This window comes from Tigriopus californicus, chromosome 1, assembly GCF_007210705.1.
Source record: "Tigriopus californicus strain San Diego chromosome 1, Tcal_SD_v2.1, whole genome shotgun sequence".
Taxonomy (NCBI): Eukaryota; Metazoa; Arthropoda; class Copepoda; order Harpacticoida; family Harpacticidae; genus Tigriopus; species Tigriopus californicus.
In genome coordinates, this window is record NC_081440.1 from 14,674,642 (window position 1) to 14,699,920 (window position 25,279).

At 39.7% G+C, this 25,279-nt stretch overlaps 2 protein-coding genes and 1 long non-coding RNA gene across 7 annotated transcripts in view; 2 read left to right on the forward strand and 1 right to left on the reverse strand.

The window, feature by feature from the left end:
* The first annotated feature begins 8,211 nt into the window (after positions 1 to 8,211).
* LOC131883885 (uncharacterized) lies at positions 8,212 to 18,692 on the forward strand. Of its 4 annotated transcripts, XM_059231506.1 has the most exons (6): positions 8,212 to 8,736; positions 10,426 to 10,834; positions 14,791 to 15,154; positions 15,225 to 15,350; positions 18,149 to 18,286; positions 18,392 to 18,692. In XM_059231506.1, the coding sequence occupies exons 3-6, from the start codon at positions 14,824 to 14,826 to the stop codon at positions 18,619 to 18,621; spliced, it is 825 nt and encodes a 274-aa protein (XP_059087489.1). In that variant the 5' UTR covers positions 8,212 to 8,736; positions 10,426 to 10,834; positions 14,791 to 14,823; the 3' UTR covers positions 18,622 to 18,692. The 4 variants fall into 4 exon arrangements, with proteins under 4 accessions (XP_059087489.1, XP_059087474.1, XP_059087482.1 ...); XM_059231491.1 differs by lacking the exon at positions 10,426 to 10,834; XM_059231499.1 differs by lacking the exon at positions 8,212 to 8,736 and having other exon boundaries at positions 10,425 to 10,834.
* LOC131883873 (uncharacterized) lies at positions 18,656 to 21,046 on the reverse strand. 2 transcript variants are annotated; one of them, XM_059231475.1, is made up of 4 exons: positions 20,280 to 21,046; positions 19,847 to 20,200; positions 19,025 to 19,306; positions 18,656 to 18,960 (listed from the first exon to the last, which is right to left on the reverse strand). In XM_059231475.1, the coding sequence occupies exons 1-4, from the start codon at positions 20,547 to 20,549 to the stop codon at positions 18,730 to 18,732; spliced, it is 1,137 nt and encodes a 378-aa protein (XP_059087458.1). In that variant the 5' UTR covers positions 20,550 to 21,046; the 3' UTR covers positions 18,656 to 18,729. The 2 variants fall into 2 exon arrangements, 1 of the variants encoding a protein (XP_059087458.1); XR_009373658.1 differs by lacking the exons at positions 19,847 to 20,200; positions 20,280 to 21,046 and adding an exon at positions 19,457 to 19,831 and having other exon boundaries at positions 18,679 to 18,960.
* Positions 21,047 to 22,045: 999 nt separating this feature from the next.
* The window catches only part of LOC131883923 (uncharacterized), a 31,624-nt gene continuing 28,390 nt past the window's right edge, over positions 22,046 to 25,279 (forward strand). Inside the window, exon 1 of the long non-coding RNA XR_009373663.1 lies at positions 22,046 to 22,397. This is a non-coding gene — a long non-coding RNA (uncharacterized LOC131883923). The remainder of the gene's footprint in view (positions 22,398 to 25,279) is intronic.

The window sequence follows — 25,279 nt, forward strand, 5'->3', positions numbered from 1 at the left end:
AAGGTTTTAAAGACTTATCTTGCTCTTGGAACCATCAATGAGCAATTTTTGAAGTAGAGGATAGGTTTCATACAGAATATCCTTTATATTTGTAGTTTTAAAGGTTCGTATTTTTGGACACTTTTGTCCACTTTTGTCCACTTTTGTCCACTTTTGTCCACTTTTGTCCACCCTTATTTTTGGACACTTTTGGACACTTTTGGACAGGGGTGGACAAAAGTGTCCAAAAATGAAATGCCCACCCTGTTGACAGGTGAACCATGATCTGCTTTCCTCAAGTTAGGTCAATTCGCATTCGGGCTAACCTCGCTGTATCAAAACTAATGTTCCCATACTTATGCAAATAACATTCATTTGCATCCCAGACCCTTATTTGCATCTTTTTACCTCCCGGACCTTTATTTGAAGCTTTTGTATCTCAGGGCCTTTTTACATTTTTATGGATTTTGGGCTTCTCTTGGCTGATTTTTTTGGGGCCGAAAATTTGTATTTTCACGATTTTGATGAGAAATTGGCACTCCTGACCATAGATAACTTCATATATAGATCGATCAAAGGCGCTGCGATCGCATGTTTTCGTCTCAGCTGTCGCTGATGGAAAAAATGTTTCATTCGTAGTCAAGCTACTTAGGACAACTATGGTGCAAATTTAAGTCGTTGACGGCTCGTCCAAATTCAGAGTAGAAACCCCTAATAAGACTCCTTGTCAAGCAATACATTTTGTTACACTTTTGAGATTTTCGAGATGCGTTGCTAAACAAGAGCAATCAATAGAGTACATGATTTGCTCTACTAATGTCCAAATCTTTTTTTGACATGTTACATGTATTATGCACTAAAAAGCATGTTTTTTATTATTCTACAACTCTTTCTACCTGCATATTTGTAAGATTAAAAAGAAATTAAGATTAAAGAGGAATAACAAACGTTTCAAGATGATAATTTAACTTGCCTGAAGCGAGATTTCACGAAATATCTGTGTCCCTTTTCCACCAGCGTCAGCTGACCTGAAAACATGCTCATGCGGTACAGCTCCTGTTGAACATAAGCATTCTAGTTATGGTTTTCTATGCTCCTGACGGATGCTTGCACTAAACAATTCAGGGGGACGCCTTCTATCTCTTTCCTTGGTCACATAGATGATTATACACTACATTAGAAATATTGAATGAGCATCTTATCAAACAAAACCGCACAGACATCAACCCACTGAATACTTTCAAAGAATGACAGTGGCTGAAGTGAATTTAGGGAATATGTAGGCCTTGTTGATCTGGTTGCATCTTTCAAGTCAGACTTGGACAAATTTTTAGATTGCATTTCAAATCAACCCTACATTCAAGGACTAGCTCGGTCTGCCAACTCAAATTCGTTGGTAGACCAAATATTTTATACAGATTGAAAGGTAATAAAAAGACAAATTATAACCTTTCATTTTAATAGTATTGGGGATTACATTCCCTCTAGTGGTTAGAAAAGCCCATGAAAAAACAAAACAAAAAATGAAGAAAAAAAGCCTACTTTCGTCACGTGACTCTTGTTTACATTGAACAGTGACGTCAGGAGGGTGATGCCCAAAGCACTTTTAGGAGTTGATGAAGTGACTTTTTGGGCGTTTGGGTGATTAACCTTCACTGTTGAGGGAGGCGAGGAAGAGCAGGAGTACCTGACGTAACATCTCCCCTATGGAGGCAGGTTTGGATTAGGGACGAAATCGGCAAATTGCTGAAGGGCCACGAACTTGGAGGGTTTGCAGTGGGTGTGAGCTGAAGTGTTGGGTACTACACTACGACCGTAAAGTCATTGCCGCTTGAAAGAGAACGTCATTTTGTCATTCATAAACTATACTATTGCTTACTTTCAAAAGTTAAGTTAAAATTGCTGACTCCAATAGTGCGAGTGAGTCTCTGCTACAACCACACGTTGGTTTCAGACAGTTACGAAACCTGAGGCCGGTTCTTTGAATCGCGCCCAGTTCATGCACTAATTGATATACTAGCTCACCTTTAGTTAGTGGTGACTTAGTTCACGAACTTTTTCGAGTTCTTTGAATCATGGCTAATTCATGTTCAGTTGGCGGTGAATTAGTCACTGAACTTGCCATAATCAGCTGAAATGAAATCAAGTTCCATCAACATCAATTGCTAGTGCTGGCACCAGATTTGGCAAACTTGAAATAGAGAGATATGTTTAGATTCTAGTTGAAAGCCCAGCATGGCCTCTCAATTACCTCCAAATGCTTGTCTTGAATAACTTCAATCAGTCAGATCCCAAGCACGGTGTTTAGAATGATGTTAGGGAACTTTCAACTATGCTCTCATGACTTTTCCAGATGGTTTTTATATCAGTAAATCAAGGATCAATTTCTGTTTTGAAAAACAGTCAGTTGTTGAGCAAAAAAGCGTAAAATGACTGTTAAAACACACTTAATGGCATATTAGATTACAAGTGCAGAAAAAAAACCATTAGATACATAAGTTGCACGTTCAGTAGAAATTTCATGGATGCATATAAACCGGCTACTTAGCTATTGTAAGTTGAATCTTCCAGTTTTTGTCAAAGCTAGGCAAACGATGCCCTAATGGTACCTCAAAAATAATTAATTAACATATTACATACTTCCGCGACCTCACATTCTCATATGAGTCATTTTTTTCCTTTAGAATATATTATATTATTCAATATGATATATTATGTCATCTAAATTACATTAGAAAAACATATTTTGAAAAAATGAGATTCCTGCTAAAACTTTTATATTATTGTATGCTAAAAGAATTGCGGTATTCGATTAAGCGGTTAGGTTTTTCAACTTGAAGTGTGACTGAAGGCTTGGTGCATATTTGATCATTAGCGTTTCCTTAAAACGCCATTGGTTTTCATGATATTGCAATGAACAGCACAACTGGGCATAAGAAACACATTCATAAAAATATCTATTGCATCTTTAAAATGTTTTAAATTACCCAATATTTTTTCGAGTTATTACAGCATCACAATGTAACAAAAATAATTGATCCGAGTATATAAGATAAATGGGTATGTTTATATGTTAATTTATTTGTGGCAAGTGGTTGTCAGCGAATTTAATGGTCAATTTGACAAAAACCGGAACTATCAACTTGCTATTGGTAAGGAACTGGTTTACATATGTCCATAAAATTTCTACTGAAGGTGCAACTAATGTACCTAATGATTTTGCTTTTCGGCACTTTTAGTCTGATGTGCCATTAAGTGTGTTTTAAGTTTCATTTTGCATTAGGGGCGCAAGACAATATTTGAGATCAAAACTAAGGATCAAAACCAACAAAATATAGGAAAAAAAGCAAAGGCAATGTGAAAATAATTTTTTTTCAATGCTCGGATTTGCAAAATCTTCTAAAGCTATCTGTATCTACAACTTCAATAAATAAAAATCTATGGCAATTGGTATCTTTTCGTTCGATGTCATTGAATTATTTCAGTGAAAGTTGAAAAGCAAACGCCAGAGAATTTGCCATGGCTCTATCATTTTCAGTTTAGCGGCGAATTAGGAGGTCAATTCTTGCCACCTAGTTTAGTCAGCGAATTAGTGCATGAATTAGTCGCGACCAAATTTAGACTTGATTTAAAGAACTCTAAAGTGTGGTCGTGTACTAGTTCGTTCATTAATGCATGTATCACATGAGTTAGATGTGATTCAAAGAACCGGCCTCTGGTGCCATAGTTCTGTAGTTCAACCCATTTCTAGTTGACTTACGTATACTTGGAGGGCCATTTCAATTTTGCCGAAAAATTTTTTGTGTACAATTGTGCTACATGCCACCACCAAAAGCACCAAGCAATAGACATAGGCATTTTTCAACAATACTTGAAAAAAAGACAGAGCTGGCACTCCCTAAACCTTAATATCAATGAATATTTTAAAGGCAATTTGAAATAAACAAATAAAAGCCAGTGAAATCGACAAGGGCATCTCTGTCAATGACCAAAATAAAATCACAAAGAATTCAGGAATTTTACCAAGCACTACAACTTCCAATTGTCAAAGGCTTCCAATTTTCTCATAATTGTAGCTAGATTATGGAACAGAAGTCTCCATGAGAAAGGTCAGGGAGGAGAATCAAACAAGCGACTCCTCACATGAAAGAAAACTTCTCTAATCATTGCACCACATCTCCTCCTTTATTAAGGATGTCTTCCACAGGCGAGATTCGAACTAACATCCTCTGGGGCACTGTGCCGCCTTTGATACATCAGACCACTCAGCTATTCTATATCATCATCTCGAAAACATATATATTCCGAGTTTTTTCCGAGCATACTAACTAAGCTTGGCCTTGAAATATCCTTTCATAAAAGATAAATTATATTTTGCTGGTAAAGGGCTTGCCTTGGACAGCAAAACCGTATATACATGAATGTTTACATTTATGTCTTTCTTCGTCTTAATTCTTTTCCTAATGTTAAATCCCAGCCTTTAGTGCGACGTTTTCTCATTATGGACCTTAAGGAGTGCTTTAGCGCGTTGAATAGGCGGGAAATAGATCAAACCATTTTTCCCTTTAGGACGGTTAGCCAACTGATTGAGCATAAGGATCAGCTCATTAAGAGACTTGAGAGTCAGTAGTCCGTTGATGTACAATATGCGGAACGACTNAAAGATTATGAAGTCCATAAGGTCTTTCTCCTTGCCAGCACGGGTTTGGGATTCGAGCTCATTTTAGGACGGTTAGCCAACTGATTGAGCATAAGGATCAGCTCATTAAGAGACTTGAGAGTCAGTAGTCCGTTGATGTACAATATGCGGAACGACTGTTTGCACTTTTACGAAACATTGCAAAACTTGAAGTTAAGCCTCGCTCAAGCATCTCATAGATTATTTCATTTAAATACTTTCATACCTGAGTTTTCAGTTCTATTTGAGGTGTTTTATTTTCAAAGAGCCATGATTTTATCTCAAGGACTCGAAATACTTTCTAAAATGACGGCACCACTTCTTCACACTATCCACAGGCATGTTGTTCCAATTCTCCTTGATCGAGGTCTTGAGGCTTTTCATGTTTTCATGACTAGTTGAATTAACTCTTGATTGCCCATATGGCTTTGGCTAGTTGGTTAATATGTGACGAGTTAGTTTGTCTAGGCCCCAAAATCCGGGCATGTTGGTGGAGAGACAATTTAGAGGTGTTTTGACTGTATGCTGCCTAGCACCATCCTACGTGTAAATGTAGCATCCCTGGCCATACCTTACATCAGCCCAAACCTTGACCTGCTTCAAGAGCTCGATGCAGCCATCATAATTGAGCCTATTTCTTAGGGGAGCAAAAATTGGGGGACTTTTACCCCATCTTCTCGGACAACATTACAGAACAATAACGTGTTGAGGATGCTTGGTCTTAAAGCTGAATTTTATCTTGTTAACCTTTTCAGCGTTCAATCCAGTTGGTGCAATGAAGGTTCCCTTAACTACAAGCCGTGGTTACCATTGGGCAAGCGATCAACGACGAATTTTTTTCGTCGGAGAAGATAAGAGGAAATCCATTCCGACCCTTCTTGATATCTGTCCTCCCGATGTACCCGTATGAGCAAATGAATAGTTTTAGTCACACTCTGGATTTCTTGTTGCATTGACGGGAGATTTCTGGCAAGAAATTGGCAGAAGCTGAAATATTTTGTTAGTTGAACCGAGAACAATAGGAGCGTTCGCTACAGTTCAAACGTCTAGTTCAAAGGTTGGTCAGTGACAACGCATCAAAGTCAGGTCTATGGCATGGGGGATGGATAAGATCAGCGTGATGGGTTTTTCGAACGGGAAAATCAGCTATTTAGCTTTTGAAGAACATCTCTTAGGGCTCCCAATTTAAACGAGAAAGGGTACAGATATGCAGACCCAGTATCAAGAACGATTTTTACAGTAACCCTGTGTCCGAGACTAAGAAAGGTAGGGTCATGTATTTTCACTCTGTTGGGGGTTTTTGAGATTTTTTTTTTGGTTTGGTTTTTCACGGGCTTTTTTAACCGCTACAGGGAATGTAATCCCCAGTACTATTAAAATGAAAGTTTATAATTCGTCTATTTATTACCTTTCAATTTTTATATATTTGGTCTATCTACCAACAAATTTGATTGGCAGACCGAGCTAGTCCTTGAATGTAGGGTTGATCTGGTATGCTATCTAAAAATTTGTCCAAGTCTGACTTGAAAGATGCTACCGGATCAACAAGGTCTATGTATTCCCTACGAATATTAGAGGGAAGCAAACATACAATGAAGGAGCCCGAGAAAGAAGAGATGTGGACTTCATTGTTCGAACTAGCCTGGATTCTTGAAGGCTTGAAGGTGCTCTCAAAACGCACATTAAGCCTCGACGGTCACTAGAATTGACCCTAAACCCTGGGTTGGGACAAAGCTCATGGATACTTTTGAAGACGTACAGTATCAGATACCTTTCGTACCTTCTCTGAACACTGTACAGTCCCAACTTTTTTAGCCTCTCCCAATATGAGAGCTCTCTCAATCCTGTGATGTTCCTAGTGAAACATCTTTGGACTTTTCGACCTTTTGAAAACCTGTTGAACTCATTGGAGCCCAAATGGGTGAAGCATATTCCAGATGTGGCTGAACAATCGACTTGTACAGAGTTAGCATCGTGATGCTATCTCTGGACTTAAACGTGCGATATATCCAACCACACAAAAGCTGTTTGAGAGTTTGTTTGTGTGTCCTATTTCGCTCATGATGGCAGCCCTGAACGAGGCCCTTGAAGCTAAAAATCTGACATTCCGGTTTGAAGCACATCACTGCTCAATGGCATACTTATAAAAAATCAGTATCAAGTCCTATGGGGACGTTTAGGCAAGCTCTGGCAGGAACCTTTGTTTGCTGGTACCAGTGGCAGTGATGCAAGTTTGGGGCTTCAAACACGTTTTTGAGAAGCTGACCCTTCTTTCACATTGCTATATGAGGAAAGGTCAGCTTCGTTAAAACTGGTTTGAAACGCCAATTTTGCATCACTGGTATTGGCAGGCAAGTTTGTTTGCTGGTGCCAGCGCTTGCCTAAATGTCCGAATAACCTTTTCTACCAACAATATCCAACCGAAATTGTATTGACGTAGGTGGGTTGTGACTCCTGATGGAAAAGGCCAAGTAACAGGTAGTAACAAACACCCAAGTCCTACTTGTTTACAAGCATGCAACTTGGTAGGAGTCATTTTCATATAAAGGGTAAAATACACGATTTTTCATGAAAACTTTCTAAAGGTCACACTACCCTCATTTATTCATGACTCATGTCTTTATGACTACCAAGACGATACACGAAATAGAAGAAATAGAGCATGAAAATGATCCGACAAAGGAAATGAAACAAGCACCCATAGCAATGGGGTCTGGCCATGTTCAGTCAGCTCTCTCGAGAGGGTCGAGTGTTTATCAAGACGTATTATTTTTTACCAATTTTATTACCAATGGAAAGATCCTTGAAAAGTTCACTGGGTTGGATAAGGTCTGCGCTTGTAATCAAGGTTTTGGAAGTTGTTCCCATGGCGAACAACGTTTCCATGATTGTTCTGTACAAAAATGTCTTCGGACCAACACATGAGACCCTCCAGAGGTCATTTAGGCCTTTACCCCAATAACCTAAATTGGTATATGTACGTGGCCAGATGTTGATGCAGAGTATTGTTGCCAAGTGTCAAATTAGTCCCTCTAAAGCACTTTGTTGTGCACTAAATGGAGCTTCAAAGAGATGAACCTGCCAATGCAACATGGGACAAATATGTATAATGCACTTTCTTGGACCGTTGAGCCTTCGTAGATGATTAGGTGGCTTGGTGCGTCTAAACTTTATGAAAAGCCAGTTTCAAATTGATCAAAAGTAAACCTTTTGGATGGTTTAAGAGCCATGATGCCAAAATGCAAGGTACAAACAAAGTGGCAATCTTCTAGTCGTTACTCTTTGAAACGTCAATATTTTCATATCTTTCCAATCCCAAGCATTATTTTGTTTAAATATCCTCAACGACCGAGTTGACTTGGTTCATCGTCGTCTTTTATCGTTCTTCAAATCCTCTAGCGACCACAAATTGGTCAGTTTTGCCCCCGAAATCTTCAAGAAGGCCTGCAAAACAATAGCTCCAAGTGACCACAGTCAGAAAGGCCCATGCAAGTTTTTCCGTGTTCTTCTCGGCAAGTTTTCCGTTCTCCATGATCCTCACCAGAGCCCCAAGCGAGTGAATTGGTGTTGTGGAACCACTAGCTTTCAGTTGTGCCGTCTTCGAGTGGGCTTTGACACGCTTACTGGCCTTTAGTGATCCTCGCGCGATCATCCAGAGACGACTTGAAAGTGCATGGCAAAAGACCAGGTCAGAAACGGACTTGGTTCGTGGAGCTGTCCGTTAGGAGCCACAGAGAGAAGAGGGCAGGATAGAGGAACACGAAGCAAGCCCACATTGGAACACACCAGGGAAGGCCTAACTTCCGTTCTTTGACATTGAATCTTAGCTATTGTTCCCTCCTGTCACGGGAGAATGGGGAAAGACAACACTGTAAGCACCGAAGATTACTCGAGGGAGTAGTAAAGCAAAGCGTGGTCCGCTCGATTTGGATACGACTACACAGGGAGCAGGCGAGGATTCATGTCTTCGGAATTGTTGGCAGTGCTGATTTATTGAAGTGGAAAAGTGGTCGTCACTTTGAGGCTGAGCTCAGTGGAGACGCGAATCAACAACTTGGTGACACGAGTCAGAAAATCAGGTGAGTTACAGAAATGATTTCTGACGAAGGTTTTGGCACATCACAGTGCTTTGGAGTCGTCATGTGCCGTACTCTCTAGATTTGTCAACCAACAAGAAACTTTTTTCGCTCAATTTGAGTTAGCTTTGTGCGGGTCGATTTCCCCTGGCCAGCCCGAAGAAATGCACTGATTGCCACACTGGCCTTCAATTCAAACCGATTTTTATACGTAATGCTCAGATAATAGGTAACGAGGAAATGAGGGAAGGCAGACAAGTCTAATTATAGTCAAACTTAAACATTTTCATCATACATTATGATGTGATTTGAGTTACTGCTCATGGTGACAAATTGGCTGATTATATTTTGATAATTATAGTTTATCTAAACCCATCAAGCACCACAACGAGAATTGGGAATCGTTGGGAGCGTCCGACATACACCATACACTCTAGGTTCCCCAAATCTCGATTCTTATGACCTTATGGCCTTGGTTTTATTCTTGAGGTAATTGTTTGACATTGTGTAAATATGAATACTTTGGTTTGAGGTAATATGTTTTTTCAATTGCGTCAATTGGTACAACAATTACTGAACTTAGAGATACAACATCTTTTGAGAGTTGAACCACTCTTGTTCAAAGGAACTCACTGATTTCTTTCGGGACTAGGGTAACTTTCCTAATATAAATTCATTCTCTAACTCCTCCCCAAGAGAGATGTCTAGTGGCTGCATGTAGTGTATCGGAGAGTAGAAGTGTTGAGTACCACAGTTTTAGAGCTTGTCTCACGAGTTCAAATCAGAGTTTTCCTTCACACAAATCATCCCTGTGTGATTTTCTGTAGCCACTCAACGCCCTTCAGATCTTCTCGAAGCCAGCGTTTGGAGTAGTCCATCCAGACCATTGTTACTCCAGGTCAGCGTCTTCCACACCTCAACAAATGTGGAACATGTGGGTTGCCTCTTGGTTTCGGCTCAGATAACGACCTTTTTGATGCATTTCGGTGATGGATATCATATCTCTCTGTTACACTCCAAGACATTCTTTAAGGACATTGTTCATCAAACTGGTCTCCACAAATCCTGTAATATAGTAGCATACAGTACCGAATCTTGGAGGTTATGAAGGAGTCAATAGCAGGTCTGACATTCCCCCTGTTCATTTTTGAGAGCGACTGACCAATAACGTACGGTAGGGTTCAAAGATGGAGCTGAAATACGTCTTTGATTACACTTTAGTGCAAGCCAATGTTGATTTTGTACTAACCGATGATGACGATTTATTGTAACCATGATTTTCTCCAGAATGCATCTTTTTAATTTAATCTATTTATCTTATAAGCCTTGTCTCAAAATCGATTTCATTATTTTTCTTGTTCGTGGCCTAGCTAAAAACTTTTCATTATATGAAGTTCAAATTCCAAAACAGTGAACTAGTCTGAAGATTTGTTGCCTCTTCCAAGGCCCGAGATAGAAAAAATATCTGTGTATGACCTAGTCCAATTTAACTCAAACGCAACTCAGATCAGCCAATTTACGATGATTTGGTCTCAAATCACTATTACTCTGAAACTTTTGATTCCCTTGACTTCCAAAATGAAAAGCTACAAAAGACGACCTCTTCACTCTCCACGTATGACGACTTGACGACTGGAATTGCATCAGGCATGTCTCCGTGCAGATTCGTACACAATGTACTCTTACTTGCAGTGTTTGTGCGACATACTGGTTTCTCCAATTGAGATTCTGCATGTCAAGTAAGGCATAGATATCTAGCACTGGTATCAAATGACTCCCAGGACTCTTACTCCCCAGCGGATGTTGCTGCAGATCCAAAGGATGGAATGTTGTTTATCCTGGGTCGTGACAAACGCCAATGCGGAACTTCACGAGGTTCTTGAAGCCCGGAAAAGGGAAATGAAAACGAGCCCGATGACTCTCACTTTACAACAGTATCAACAGAAACCATGAGCTATCTGCTCTGAGCTGTACACCAAAGAACCACCATAAAGTGGACAGATGGGAAATGATGGGATTTCTGTTGACAACCGGAAGCAACTGATGCCGTTATTCTTCAAGAAATGAGTTGTTTTTTGTCTCATTGATAATGTTTTTCAACGTAGGTATAATTGATAGAAGAGATTGGAAGCTTTTCTTGGAAACTTCAGTGTTACATACAGGATCAGGCCTTTTTACTAGAGCATGTTTTCAATTAGAATTGAAGTTACTTGGGCCTATGCTAGGAAATAAACTAATTGGTTAGGTAATTACCTAACAGGTTATTACTTTTTTTCTTTCATTTCTGTTCATTTGTAGCAGATATTTTTGACCAAGAAATCAAGAGTTTGTACCATTCCATTTTGATTTCCAAAAAACGGAAAAAGTCCTAAACAATAGAGAGTGCATTGAGATGTACATGTTTTGGACAATCAGACAAAATTTGAAGCATTTTGTCATACCAGTGGTACCTAAAAAACAGTTTTAATACTTGAGCTTGTTCTCTTATGGGATGCCAAAAAGGTAGTGCAAACGAGGCAAGAATCCTCTCCTAAAGTGTCACAGGTTCAAACTTTTGCCTAAAGTTTTTTGCTTGAGTCATGCTCCTTCTTTATTTTTGTGCCATCAGAAGGGACGGCCAAATTGTGCAAAAATGATTTTTTGTCATTAAAGACCAGGTGTTTATATATTTGCACTTTTCAACTTTATTAGCACCTTTTTCCATATTTGTTTTAAAAATGTTGTTTTGGTTTAAATCAGAACTTTCTTGGCGTTAGAATTGCTTTCAAAGTTTGAAATCTAAGGCAGTCGGCAAATTGAAGACATGGAATTTCAGTTTTTAACTATTGACATCAATTATTAAATTCTGCAGGCCAAAAATACATCACCCCATTACTATCTGGGGCACTATACCATGGTGACGAACAAATGAAAACTGAAATGAAAAGAGCCAGTTTCAAGTCCAAAGAGACAGGCAAAGCCCGGGGCTATGATGAATAAACAGCCCCAAACGCACCTTAGCTGCTTTCCTTACTTCCTCTAGACTAACTATCTTTGGAAAAAAGGAAAAATAAGCAAGTGAAGCATTCCTTGATCTCATTGAAAATAACCATGGTCTAAAAATTGAGGTGACACTTGTATTTTTCCAAAATATATTTGAATATCTTTCTTCTTCGATTTTATTTGCCCCGTTTGTTACACTTTTGGCATTTTTGTACCTTTTCTTGCACCATTAGGCTTTCATTTTTGCACATTTTTGCCCGTCCCTAGTCAGCAGATTCAACGTTTTATTATGTAGGTTTCAAAGATTTAACAAACTTCAGTTTTAATGACAACATTTTCTTCAAAATTATTAGTTTTGGTTAGATTGTTTGATAGACAATATAGCAATTATTGCCCTATGTCCAGATGTTGCGGCAAATGAAACTAGCTATGAGTTTGTAGAAAGAAATAGACGTTTTGTTGGGTTATTTTATACATGAAACCCTATTTCTTGGGCAAAATATCTGTGTTCCACAATACGTTGGTTATATGAATAATTATGTGCTAAAAGGTCATTATTAGTTATGAATAGGTATTTGAAATAACTGATTTTGGCCAAGAAATATTCATTCAAACTTCAACTAATATGAAACAATATGCTAAACAATTAACTTGGTACAAATCTGTGATTCTATTGTTTCTTTATTTTCAAGTACTTGCAGTTAGCTACTTTTAGGTAGTTGATTAGATTTAAAATCAAGTGAGATAAACTTTAAAGATAAAGCTCCGCCTGGCCAACAGATCAATGGCAGACCACGACCTAGACTTGTGATCAAATAAGGGAAACAATACAAAGTCCTGATCTACAATATTTGGGTTCAACAAAACGCCTGCCCTTGTACTGAGAATTGAAACCAAATTCTTTTTTATCGGACCCACTATGAGACTGAAATTTCAAAATACAGCCATAAATTTTCAGTAACTCTAAGGTAGCTGGGAATGTAAAAAAAAACAAATTTCGCCCATAGCCTGTCAGTTCATTTCTCGAGTGGTTCTTGCTAAATCATTTGACCTCAAATTGGAAGCAACGTGAACAAAGAAGGTAGGAATGAAACGATTAGCTTGGAGGGAGGCTCAGAAAGAGAAGGAGGAAGAGGGGCAGTATATGCTGAAAGAGGACCGTAAATATGAAATATTAAGTAAGCTCTGGCTTGAAAACAACTTTAGCAACAAAGTTAATGACTTAACCCTTCATCTGAGTTAAGGCTACTTATATATGTGGCCCAAAGCTTGACGTCATGAAGTCAAACTACAAGCTAATCGTACATCGTGGCAGAGTTTGATGATGACAGATCTGACCTATTTGTTCTCTTCTATTATGTTCTGTATATTCGATTCTTATGATTTTGCCAATAGATGGTGTCGTAATGCAATAGCAAGGGCAGACATTCATTATTTTAGTTCGAGTCCGATGAATGATTTGATAAAGTTTTGGAGTCTCGTAAATACTATGACTAGCTCCAAAATGAGCGAAATCATTTAGGCCAAAACATTATAAATATATGTTCTCGCCGTGATATACCTTACATGATATGAATGGTATGGACAAGGCAAAGAGTTCTTCAGAGGCGTCCTTGGACGAGAGCAAAAGAGACACTGAAAATAAACACTTCCAGTTTTCCAGTTTCCAGTTTTCTTTGAGATTGTAAGTTGCTGTTTTGATAAATGCTTGCAGCGCCATCTAACTTACTAAAGACAGGATGTTCTGTCACAATTATGATACACGTAAAATGGAGACACCAGCTTTCTGTGTTGAATAACTATCCAAATGACGTTACTGAACAGATGTTTTCAAATCGAAACGAATATCAGTTCCTTGTAAGATAGTGGGTGCGTGAGAGGAGGAGTAATTGCCCATGCTACGAAATGATGATAAATATGAAGGCCCTTATGTCTTGATGACGAAATAGAAGGCAGTCCACCTCTATTTTTGGCTTTCACATTGTGAAAGCAACGTCACATTGTTCACTTTTTTTTTCTAAATTCTAGCTTTCGTTTCAATTGACCCTCAATGTCGATTTAACTCTTATCATTCGAATACGTGTAGGATCTTGAAACCATCCTGGTTGTCTGGTCCGGACTTTGTTCAAGACAAACATGTAACCTTGCAACTTGGGTAGGTATTTACTTTTAGTTTGATTTAGACAGAGAGACCTTTAACTAGAGGAGTGGACATCAGCGGAGCTAAGCCGATGTTTCCTTTTGTCACAACTCTTTGACCAAGTCATAAATGGAAACAGGCAGTAAGGTACTGGCATTTGCGACCAAACTGCACATCTTTTATTTTATTCATAATTACCTTTTCTTAAAACTCTGGACTTTTTACTACATAACCCAGACCCTTTCGATATTTTCATTAAAAGGATTATAACTCGAATTTTTGTCGTAAAAACTCTATATTTTTTCTTTCAAATGGCTTTTTCTTAATGTATGGTACTCGTAGTATCCCTTGTGACTTTTTGGGAGCTGAAATGTTTTTTTCACAAACTGGGCTAGCTTCGCCGATTGCCATGTCAAATCCTCTTGTTAAAGGTATCCATGATTTAGATGTCACACTCATCTGTATTTAGAAATCACGGAACATACCTCAAAGTACATCTTTAAGTATTCATGTACACACTAAGCTCTTCATTTTTTCACTTCGGTTTTCAAAAAAAAATTGAATTGCAAATGGCCAATGACCTTGATATTTAATCACACTTTTAAAACATGTTTCAAATGTTTCTTTTACGATCGAGGATAGGCATTACGGTGCCCCTAATATTTTTTGCTAGAAACCACAAACTTGCATTGCAAGTGTTTTGTCACCTGAATAAATCTAACCTCCTAAAGAAATTGACCTTGACATCTTTCAATCCATCTCAATCTATACAGTACATTATTGGGTTCTTTCTCAAGCATTATCGCCATTCATTCAACAAATTTGGTAGCCACCAACCACCGCTGCTTTGGTTCGGTAGTCAAGTTTTAAAGGGATTCATCATCAATCTCATCTAGAAACCTAGGCCCATCAACACAGTCTCCAATCTTTTTCAGATGGGCCATGAACGGTCTTGAAAGACAGCTCTGATGGTGGTTGACTCGTACGGCCCAATCGACTCCTATTTCATGGGGCGACGTCTCAACCTGTTTTGTCTGGTCGTTACGGTGACTGTCACGCTTGTGACCACATTGCTGATGGGAGTCACAGTCTTGTCAGATAATTGGGAGATCATTCTCTACTCGCGGACCAAGGTTGAGACCATTGCCAAGGTCAACCGGACCAATGCCACCGTGGAAGAGCTTTTTGAAGGGAAGACTCTCATCGTGACACAATGGACCAATGTCTCGACCGCAGGACAGCGTGACTTTCTGATCCAATTGCATGGGGGTCTTTGGTCCGTGTGTTGGGATTTGTCAGGTACGATTGGAACAAACGTTGAACAACTCGGACCGCTTAATATAAGTTATTTTTTTTGTGAGCGATTTAGAAATCGAGGCTACTCAACTGGAGGAATTATACCCAAATGCAACGGGGGTGAGATGTTTGGATAGCTTGAAAGAGCAAGAGAAATACGTGGACGATACGCCTTTTGGAACCAATTCTCGCCAAATTCGTAAGTACTTCGGGCAAACACGAGTTCGCTCTTTTCGAAGTTAGTCAATGAAAAATGAGCACATTCGGCCAAATCTTGACACTGACCATTTGTCAGGCGTCAAAAATGTGCAAATCTTTTGTGTAGGGCTAACATCTCTTTTTGACACGTCGGGCGACATGCCGGATGTTCTGTGATCCACGACCATTAATCTGTTGGACCATTATCCATTCTTGTCCCTCGGTTTTTCATTCCTAAACGTGTTTTCGTTCGGCAACCTAATCATTCATGATGAGCTTTTCCAATAGTCGACCTGAAAAATACTCGGTTGTTTCGCATGTTAACCAAAATGTTCTGGCCTTGACCACAAATTTGGTGACGTTCAGCGAGCCCTCTTTGGCCTTGTGGAAGCCGCAAATGCTTTCCAAAAAAGGCTCTCTCGCAGACTTGACGAAAACGCACCCAGTCTCTTACGAGAAACTCACTTATGGAGCCACATCAAAACAGAGTTCACTAAATAAGAGGCCCGTAAAATGGGTACTTACTTTTTTTTATTGTAGAAAAGAAAAGGCAAATATCTAATTGCTTAGCATGACTGCAGCCTCACAAATAGAAGTGATAGAAAATGATATAATGGTACAAAAGTAAAGTGAAATTTGGATACAAATGATGGCCGCTTTAAACTTAAAACTAAGAGATTTTGAAATGATGACATACATTACGTGTGAACATATATGCTCAAGCTTATGTTATTGACTTTTCGTGTGCCTCTTAAGCTTACCTCTATGGACGTTGATTTTGTTTTCTGTCTTCGATTTGAAGCGATTTATTTTCCATTTTCAACGTATTAAAGGAATGCATCATTACTATAGACTATGAAAAACTTTTACTTATAGAGGTGAAAAATCTGAAGAAAAGAAAACTTTTTTAAAAAGGCAAAATAGTTTTGTGTTATTGAAATGATAAAAAAAAAGTATCAAGGAGCAGGCAAATAGAGTAAAACCTTAATCAACAGGCGTTTTCTAAGGTAAATTTTGAAGTTGAACTCAATGTTATAGCATTGTAACCTTAATTACAATACTTTAACATACTAAGTACTCGCAAATAAATGTTTCGAAAATTGGCCTTTTTCTTCTTCTTTTGGAAGGACGTCTTGCCGGCGTTGAAACGCAAATTGCATTGAAAAGGGGACGCCATTACGATCAAATGATCATTGTGCTCTTCTGTGTGAAAGAAGAACACACCAGATATTGCTTCACTGAATCACAAATTTGTTTTTTTAAACTGCATTGTATTCGCAAAACTTGTGATCTTCACTTTTTAGAATATGTCCTTCTCCTCTTCCTCTCATGGGTCAAAAATTGAAATGCCTTGAACCCTTTGACTATTTCATTGTTTTGGCAACTTATTAACCTCTACAGAGAGTGTTCCATCCAGAAGTGCGTACACTCCTTCTCATCACTTCCATCGCATATTTATCACATATCTACCCTAATAACCTTCGTCAAGAAAAGAAATAATGTATCCAATAAGCATACTTGACATTTACACTATTTCAAAGTTGTGCAATGAGATAAGATCAGGATGGAAAAAATGTAATATGGTAGGCAGGGATGCAATTCCCAGGCCATGAGGTCCCCCCCAAAATGTTGACTCTCCTCCAAGTAATAAATGCAATAAATTTAGACCATTTCTGCCAGACTTCAATGTCAATGTTCATCACTGACACATATTGAAAGAAAAAGTAGCATTTTAAGATTGATTGAAGAAAAAAAAAATCGTCATTTATGGCAATTGGTGTAAGAGCTACCTGATTATTTAGAAATGTCCCCAAAAGTTAAGGTATTTGAAATTGATATTTAATCATTTAATTAATTTTTTTCGGAGTCTCCAATCATTACTTCCCGATGGGTGACCAGTTTAAAGACATAAACATCATTAAATCTAAAATGATTCCGTTACGAACACATATCGTTGATTAAGTGAACATGTCACATTGTCTTGAGGGGATAAATAATACTCAAAAGTATAAAAATAAAATCCTAAAACCCACTAAATATTGGTGTTACATAGGATTTCCCCAAAAGCGAAAACCATGGATATTTTGATATAGACCTCCCACCTATCTTTTTTATACGACACAGTCTTACAACCTTTGATGCAGCTAAAGACCACTCTGAGTCCAATTGCCCTCAGCTGAGTATTTAGGCGTCCTCAATTTGTTCCTCAAGACGAGCATGAAAAAAGTTCGCATGTCGAGGCAAAAAACCTTGTCCAAATTTTACCAGCAAACAAGCGCTCTCGCCTCTGTTGGAAGAGCCCTGAGGCACACTTGAAGTATCTGTACCCTTGAGCTTTGGTCAGTTTGCATGAATCGAGCAAAAAGAAACCTATTGTCTAGATTGTATCTTACATAACGGTGGGTTTGACTTGGGTTGTGCATCTTGTGCACCGTCCATCCTAATTTGACTCATCCGACGATGTTAAAGTTTAAGCAAGCACATATCCAATATGATTTATGATTGCTGAACAGGTTATTGTTTGATGTCACATCTGATGTGACTGATATGTCACAATGATGTGACACAGAACTCCAGAAAGATACTTCTCTAAACTATTTTCACTATAGGTGAGGGTTGGGAACTTCAATCCTAACGATAAACTTGCCTTGTGGTCCATACCCGAAGATGACAAACGCAAAGGCGCCATTGATAATACTCTTAAGTACAATTGTTCACTACCGTAGTTGCTATGCGCAGGCAAACGTGGGTCATCATTGATCAGGTTGGTTCATTTTTCACGTTGCATTTTCTTTTCAGGTATGCAAAACCTTTCTATTTCGTGTTCTTTGGTGTGCCTGATCGTTCTCTTGTCCGGCTTGGTTGTGTTTTGGATTGGCCTGATCGAACGCCAAGTCCCACCCGTTTTTGTCGTGAGCGTGCTCTACCTTCTAGCAGGTACATAATGTCAAACTAGAAAAAGTTACTACCCATCTCATGGTGCGTTGCGGGGAGATTGTGAGAGTCCCATTTCCAATAACTTCCATAACTACTATTTTTCAGCCGTTTTTGCCATTTTCTCTTTGGCCATCGCTCGACATCGCCGTCAATCCAACGGACCCGATTGCGGCATGTTGGACGACCAAATCGACAATATATTTATTCCCGCGCGAACTTTTCAAACATCGTGGTCGGTTCATTTGGGTTGGGTGGCCGTTAGCTTCTGCTTTTTGTCCGCCATTTGCGTTTACACTCTCTCCAAACTGATGAGGAACTCTCCCTTTGTGATCTGATCTTCGGACATGCTCATGATACATATCAAAAGTGCACACTTAGAAAAGGGAAATCTATTTTGATAAACCTACGTATATTGACAATTATCTTATACAATTATCTTGGTATTAGCTCAAATCAAGGGCGATTTGTCGCATCCGAAGCTCTGAAAATTGGACCACTTTATACAGCGATTCCAAAGCCATGTCAGACCACCTCCATAAGTCATCGTCGTCACGTTTTTTCTTCCTTTCACCATTGAAGCTCCGCGGCATCGATCGTTCTCGTGGTCGGATGGAAAACCTTTGGAAATCCGGAATGGAACTGAACCACCACCACCAGAACAGTTTTCCTAGGTACTGAAAAATATCGGAAGTCTTGTTACTAATGTCGTTGTGGGCAAATTGTAACACAAAGACTTACTAGAAGTGAAGCAATTGAAATGGTTTGAACGAAGCATTGCGGGCAAAGTAATCGGTTATAAACTGACACAGGCGAAGCTACTCCGAGGTTGTGGACGAGGGCTCCCACACGGTTCTCAGCAATGGGCACGCCCACTCCAATACGATTCTCTCCAATGGGATTCTCCACCCCGAGACCCTCGCCAGGGCTATTAATGGTCGTATTCATGTTTTGGGGTGTAGGCAGGGGCGTTCCAGGCCAGAAGAATGTAGGGAGGAACCACAATACGAGTTGAAAGGCCAGCTGCAAAACATGTTTTGACCCAATTTGATTGCAACGTCTTTATAAAACCATTGGAAACCTCAAGCACATATTATCTTTAATAACAGTCACGTTTTTGATGCCTTTAGACCACTTCAAGCCATCTGTAATATATTGTAAACTTATGTTTACCGTCTATGAATTTCACTCATTAACAATTTCAGTATGCTGAAGTTGATACTCATGCTGAATTCTAACAACCACTGTGCTTATCTCGCTGGAAACTGCTTGTATTGTACTACAGCCAAGCGGTTCTCAGAGTCGTTTCTCCACTAGAGCTCTTCTCCATTAGATGGTCCTGTTTTTCAATCCTCCTCACCTGTCACAGATGCATTCCCCTCACACATAGGAGCATACGCTTTTCGCTTTTGAATGTTCTAGAAGATTATCGCCCAAGTTCAATCTAGCTGAAGAAACGAGTACTTAGGTACAAACCGGGAAGTAGCGTTCTATCTATCTCTCGCAAAGCCAAAGCACTCAGTCATACTTAAAAGTCCTTAGATACAAATCAAACCAACTTACGAAACCGCTGTTCATGATAAGATTCCTGAACGAAGGATTAGGATCCGAGAAGAAGTTGAAAATAGCATTGGCACTAATCTCGTTCAAAGAGGCCGTAATCAACTTGTCCTCGGCGGGATCCTGGTATTGGCCAAACTTGGTCTGAAACTCATCATCCTCTTCGTAGAAATCAATGTCCTCGGGGAAATCTCCCTCTTTCCGCCCAAAGAGAGAGTCGGAGGCAAATTTGCCCCTGTTGATAAAGCCGGATCCCAGACGAATGAAAAGTGGAACCTGATCAACTTGACTTTCGCGAAGTCGCCCATTCCAGAAGATCGTGTGCATCACGATCCACGTGGTGACCAAGGCCAAATACTACAAAACAAGCCGAGTAAAAATCAATCCAGTTGGTTGAGAGCAAGTTGACTGGTTCATCCGGTATTTGAGTTCCTACCGCAATTGCATCACGGATGACGAAAAATGCCACGGTATTGGGCGATTTCAGATTGTTCAGATTGTTGCCAATGTCGATGGTCTGGTATTGGCGAAAGAACGGGAAAATGAATGAGGTGAACACCCGAGCCTGGCCATTTTGTTGCTCGTGGTTGTATTCGTCGTCTTGGGTGAAGAAGCTGGTATCGAACCCATCTTGGGACGAGTTTTCGACGCACCATGTCGCTAATATGATACCCACCGCCCACCAACACAAATGCTTAGGCCTCATTGCTATCTTGAAGTACTAGGGCAATGGGTTGATAAAGCAACCTTTGGATAGATCTCCAGGCCCTGATTCACACGTCCTTCATGCAATGAGTCTTCGGGTTAAGTGATAGTGGAGAAACTTGACGGAGAACCTGATTGCGACAAGCAAGCAACACGCAGTTATGATAATCAAGTCCCGCCTGAAGTCGGTGGGTCGTGGGGTCGTTCGAGATACCTGACACATCAGCCACATCCGACCAAGCCTCTTGATAGCTCTGGCTTCTTGCTCGCGTCTTGACCGGTTTCCCTTTCTATCTTTTTTTTTCTTTCCCGTCGTTCTTTGGTTTCGTTGGTTTTCTTTCGTTCGTAGGAGAGAAGTAGAGAGCCAACAAATCTGAGAGAGACGGACGCGGGTGAAGATAGCATCATCGACGGATGGCATCCTTTCGCACTGGCCGTTAGACTAGGCCCTTGATTAGAGCCGTTCTTAGCTCTACTGTAGAGCAGAGGTTTGAACTCGCGAAAGCGAAAACAACTCATCCCGAGAGATAACTATATGTAGTAGACTAACTATAGTTTGTAAGTCAGGAAGAAATGATGGAGCTTAAGCTAACTCTGACTGAAAATGATAAAAGGTCATGTTTTTTATCATCTTTTTGGAAGCAATTAGAATTTCTCGATGAAGTCACTGAAAGTTATCATCATTCATATTAACATAGATAATTGTCAAGCACAACAAATATTCAGAGTCCAAGTAATTTGACGAGCTTTTAAGATGCCCTAGACATGATCGCTATATAAGGTATGAAAGGTATCTGATACTGTACGTCTTCAAAAGTATCCATGAGTTTTGTCCCAAACCAGGATTAGGGTCAATGCTAGTGACCGTAGAGGCTTAATGTGCGTTTTGAGAGCACCTTCAAGTCCTCGAGAATCCTGGCTATTTCGAACAATGAAGTCCACTTCTCTTTTTTCTAGGGCTCCTTCATTGTTTAACTTGCTTCTCTCTAATATTCGTAGGGAATACGTAAGCCTTATTAATCCGGAAGTATCTTTCAAGTCAGACTTGGACAAATTCTTAAGCAGCATTCCAGATCAGCCCTACATTCAAGGGCTCGCTCGGTCTCGATCTGCCAAGTCAAATTCCTCGGTAGACTGATATATACACTGATAGATTTTGAACACTAATTGATTGACAGCACATTGGCATCTCTTTGGACAATTTCAGTAGTATTCCTAACCAAGTAAGGTATGAACTACTTTATCAATTTACCATCGTAGCATAAGAGTCTGCAACCTGTAAGTTAAGCAACATGAAATTGCGAATGGTTTTGAAACTTGATTGATGATCGACCATCACCATACAACATGGCTATTTTTAAATGAGTCACTCAATTTATTTATAAAGAACCGACCCCGGCATGAGGAAGAAAACCGGTTTGTGCAAACGTCTCGATTTTCTGCTCGACATGAAGAAAACACTTTTTCCCGAGGTTTACAGTTGACTCGCTCATTACACTGTGACCATTTCGAGGAAGCAAAACACTCTGTTTTCCCGATAATGGAGCTTGCTTTTAAACAGAAGTCACAAATAAGATCTCCAAAAAGACTGCCAAAAGTACCGAACAATAGTGAAAGCCGAATTATAACCAAGGAGACTTGGTGCAGTGGTTTTCAGAGCTTCCTATTGAGTTGGAGAGTCCCCCGTTCGATTCTCCTCCTGACCTTTCTCCATTGGAAACTTTTAGACACATCAAAGGTTTGAGACCCAATGTAAAACGGACAGACACTGAATAAAGGAAAAAACTTGGAACATGTGTTGACCGGTTTCGCTGACCGGGCAGGATTCCCCCCTTCGACTCTAGCACAGGTAAAAAACATCCGAAAACTGATCTGTCAGTGTTTAGGCCTAAGTAACAGTGATGTAGTTTAGCAGTACCAAGAACGAAAGCCAATGTAAGGGATCATGTACTAGCTCCCAAAAAAAACAGTGAAAATTGATGGCTTGTTGTCAAACTTGGAGCTCCCGAAGGATTCAATCCTTAACTTGAATTATATATACATATTGCAAAATATGAGGACCCATAGCGTATCAAGTGTAAATAAATTGCTTCATGTGGCGGACCAGGGCAAAAATAAGATTTTATACGGAAGTATTCATCGACACTTGTTGGAGAGTGATTCAGTATTTATAATGATTTCGTGGTTTCACAAAGGTTGCTTTCCTGAGACATGGAATTTGGTCAAGAAGTCTTACACTCTGGAGATCCGCAGATCCTCCTCCCCCCGAAAACGTTGCCTAAAATCTACCGTGTCATTAGTCATTACATATGCAAGAAGCTTAACTGATAATATGCGCTAACTGGCGAATTAACATGCCTTGTCATGATTGATGATATCAAGATAAGGGATAGAACCCCCCTACTGAGCGGAATGGAACCTTACTATGAATGAGGAGAGGAGGTCGGAAGGGAGGCGAAAAAAGCCATTAATACAGCATGCCGTCTTCAGGAGGAGAGAAAGAAACTCAATAGTAGTACGTAGCTGTAAACGAGCACAATTTTACGATTTCGCTTCCATTCATTTTCATGGCACTGAAATCCAGTTTTGGATGCCAAAGAAGTGGGCAGTCAGTCCCAGAGCTAGTCAAAAGAAGAGATTCGAGGCACTGAAAAAAATTAGCTCCTTGAAGAAGAGACATCTGTTGGATTAGACGGGGAAACCATAGGCTTTCAGATCACAGTTCGTCAATCGTCGACCAGGATATTCAAGGGCTCATTCAGATGGATTGGATAAGACCAAAAAAGCACACTTTGATCCCCCAAATGCCAGAGGCCCAAATGCTAGAGAAAATAGTTCTAAAGATGTCAAATATCCAAGACTTTTTTGTCATGCACAGCGGATTAGTGATCAACGAATTAGCTTTTTTGAAAACATACCAAGACAAACTTTTTGATGAACAATGCCCAACTTTGCCCACCCTTGCCCACATTCTGGTTTTGACACATTTGTTGTTGTTCAGACTTCATCCGATGCTCTGCATCCTTGTACTATGGTACTCTTGTGATCTTGACTCTTGACCTCACTTTTGTAAGATGGTCTTTATTTCTTAGGGATGGTCAATTTGTTTTGGGAAGTTTTGTGCGATTCGAAAATCTGTTGCCCATTGATTTTCAATTTATTATCTTTTAAGTAGCTCAGGTTATTGAAAGATTATCACTTTGCACATTGGATGGATGATAACTTCACGAGATTTTCCCATTAGTTCCAAGTAAGGCTCTGTACTAAAGAGCCCTAGTTCCAAGTTGACTTTTGATGAGCTAAACTGGCGAGTTCTTGCTCTCCCGTCCGCAGTTTTTTCTGTTATGAAAACTAGCTTTCGTCGTTAGACTCTTGACTCTCACCTATGCAAAGGATATTAACCGGCACTTTTACTTTATGTCTGACCAGAATCCGGCCAGAAACTTTAGTTTTTGACTGTCTGTCCAGGAGCGGCTTGACAATCAGTTTCCAGTCCCTAGTGTTGAAAAGGTAAACCTCAACGTTGACTTTTAATTGTTTTGAGGCAAGATTATACTCTGAAAACCTGTTACCACAAAAGAAACCGTCAATGGCCATCACTCTCTTTGCGTGAAGTTAGTTCAAGTTTAGATTTCAAAAAGTGAACATATGTAGTCGAAGTGATCCCAGCAAATTCGGATGTCATTGTGAACTGAGACCTGCTCCCTCCGTTTTTGTTGAGTGTTTCCACCATGTTGATGAAAATTTAATTCAAAAATACAATTCAAGCCCAACATAAGCTTATAAACATTTCGTTCTTGCACCCATGAAATTTCACGGTTTGTGGCTGACCCAAAGGCTTCCATCAATTTAGCGCACTGTGGTAGCACTGTTTTGAGCGTGTCTAAGAGCATTTCATTTGACCCACCCAAGAGTTAGCCCAAATGCAAGATCAAAAATAGCACTCAGGCAACTTACTCAAACATTTTTAATGTAATGTACCAAAAGAGAGCCTTTGCATGGCAAAGGGTTAACATTTAGTGTTTCTATTCAGAATTTGATTTGGAAACACTCACTGATTTAGATTTACATCAGAGATGTCATGATTTCTTCAACGGCATATGGTCAAGCCCATAAACTGGTTTGCCTTTGAATGCAATATTTTTTGTCAAGGAGCTCCGGTAAGCCCTCGTTTTTCTCGTCAAACTCCTTAACTTGAAATGGCAAACTCATTCACGCTGGCTTGAGCATATTTACTTTCTTCAAGCCCCATTTTATAAACTTCATGCAAAGAAAGCAACTGCTATTGACTAAATAGCTATTGGGGTGCTCCAACAACGTTCTGTGGGGAGGCAGAACTGACAATAAGAGTGCGTACATACCCCAACATGAGTATGGATGGCTGTGGTTAGGGGAGAGGGTTTGCCGTATGTTATTGGATTTTTCACTGCCTTTTAAGACTGGTTTGTACTCCACAAGAGAGCGAGGCGTTGGCAAGGAGAAACTTTTTCATCCATTTGCGTAGATGGCCGTCAACGCAATTTACTTGAAAAGCCCTCAAAGAGATCATTCCAACAAAACAGGTTTTGAAAACCTTGGTTTGGGTTTTAGGTTAAAAATTGGATTTGGTTCCTTTTCTCCGGGCAAAATAAGCAATGGTATCGGACTCCCTTTTGAGGCCCAGAATCATTAAACATCAAACGACCCAAATTGAATTGACTAATAAGCTTCTCAAGATGACTGCAAGACGAT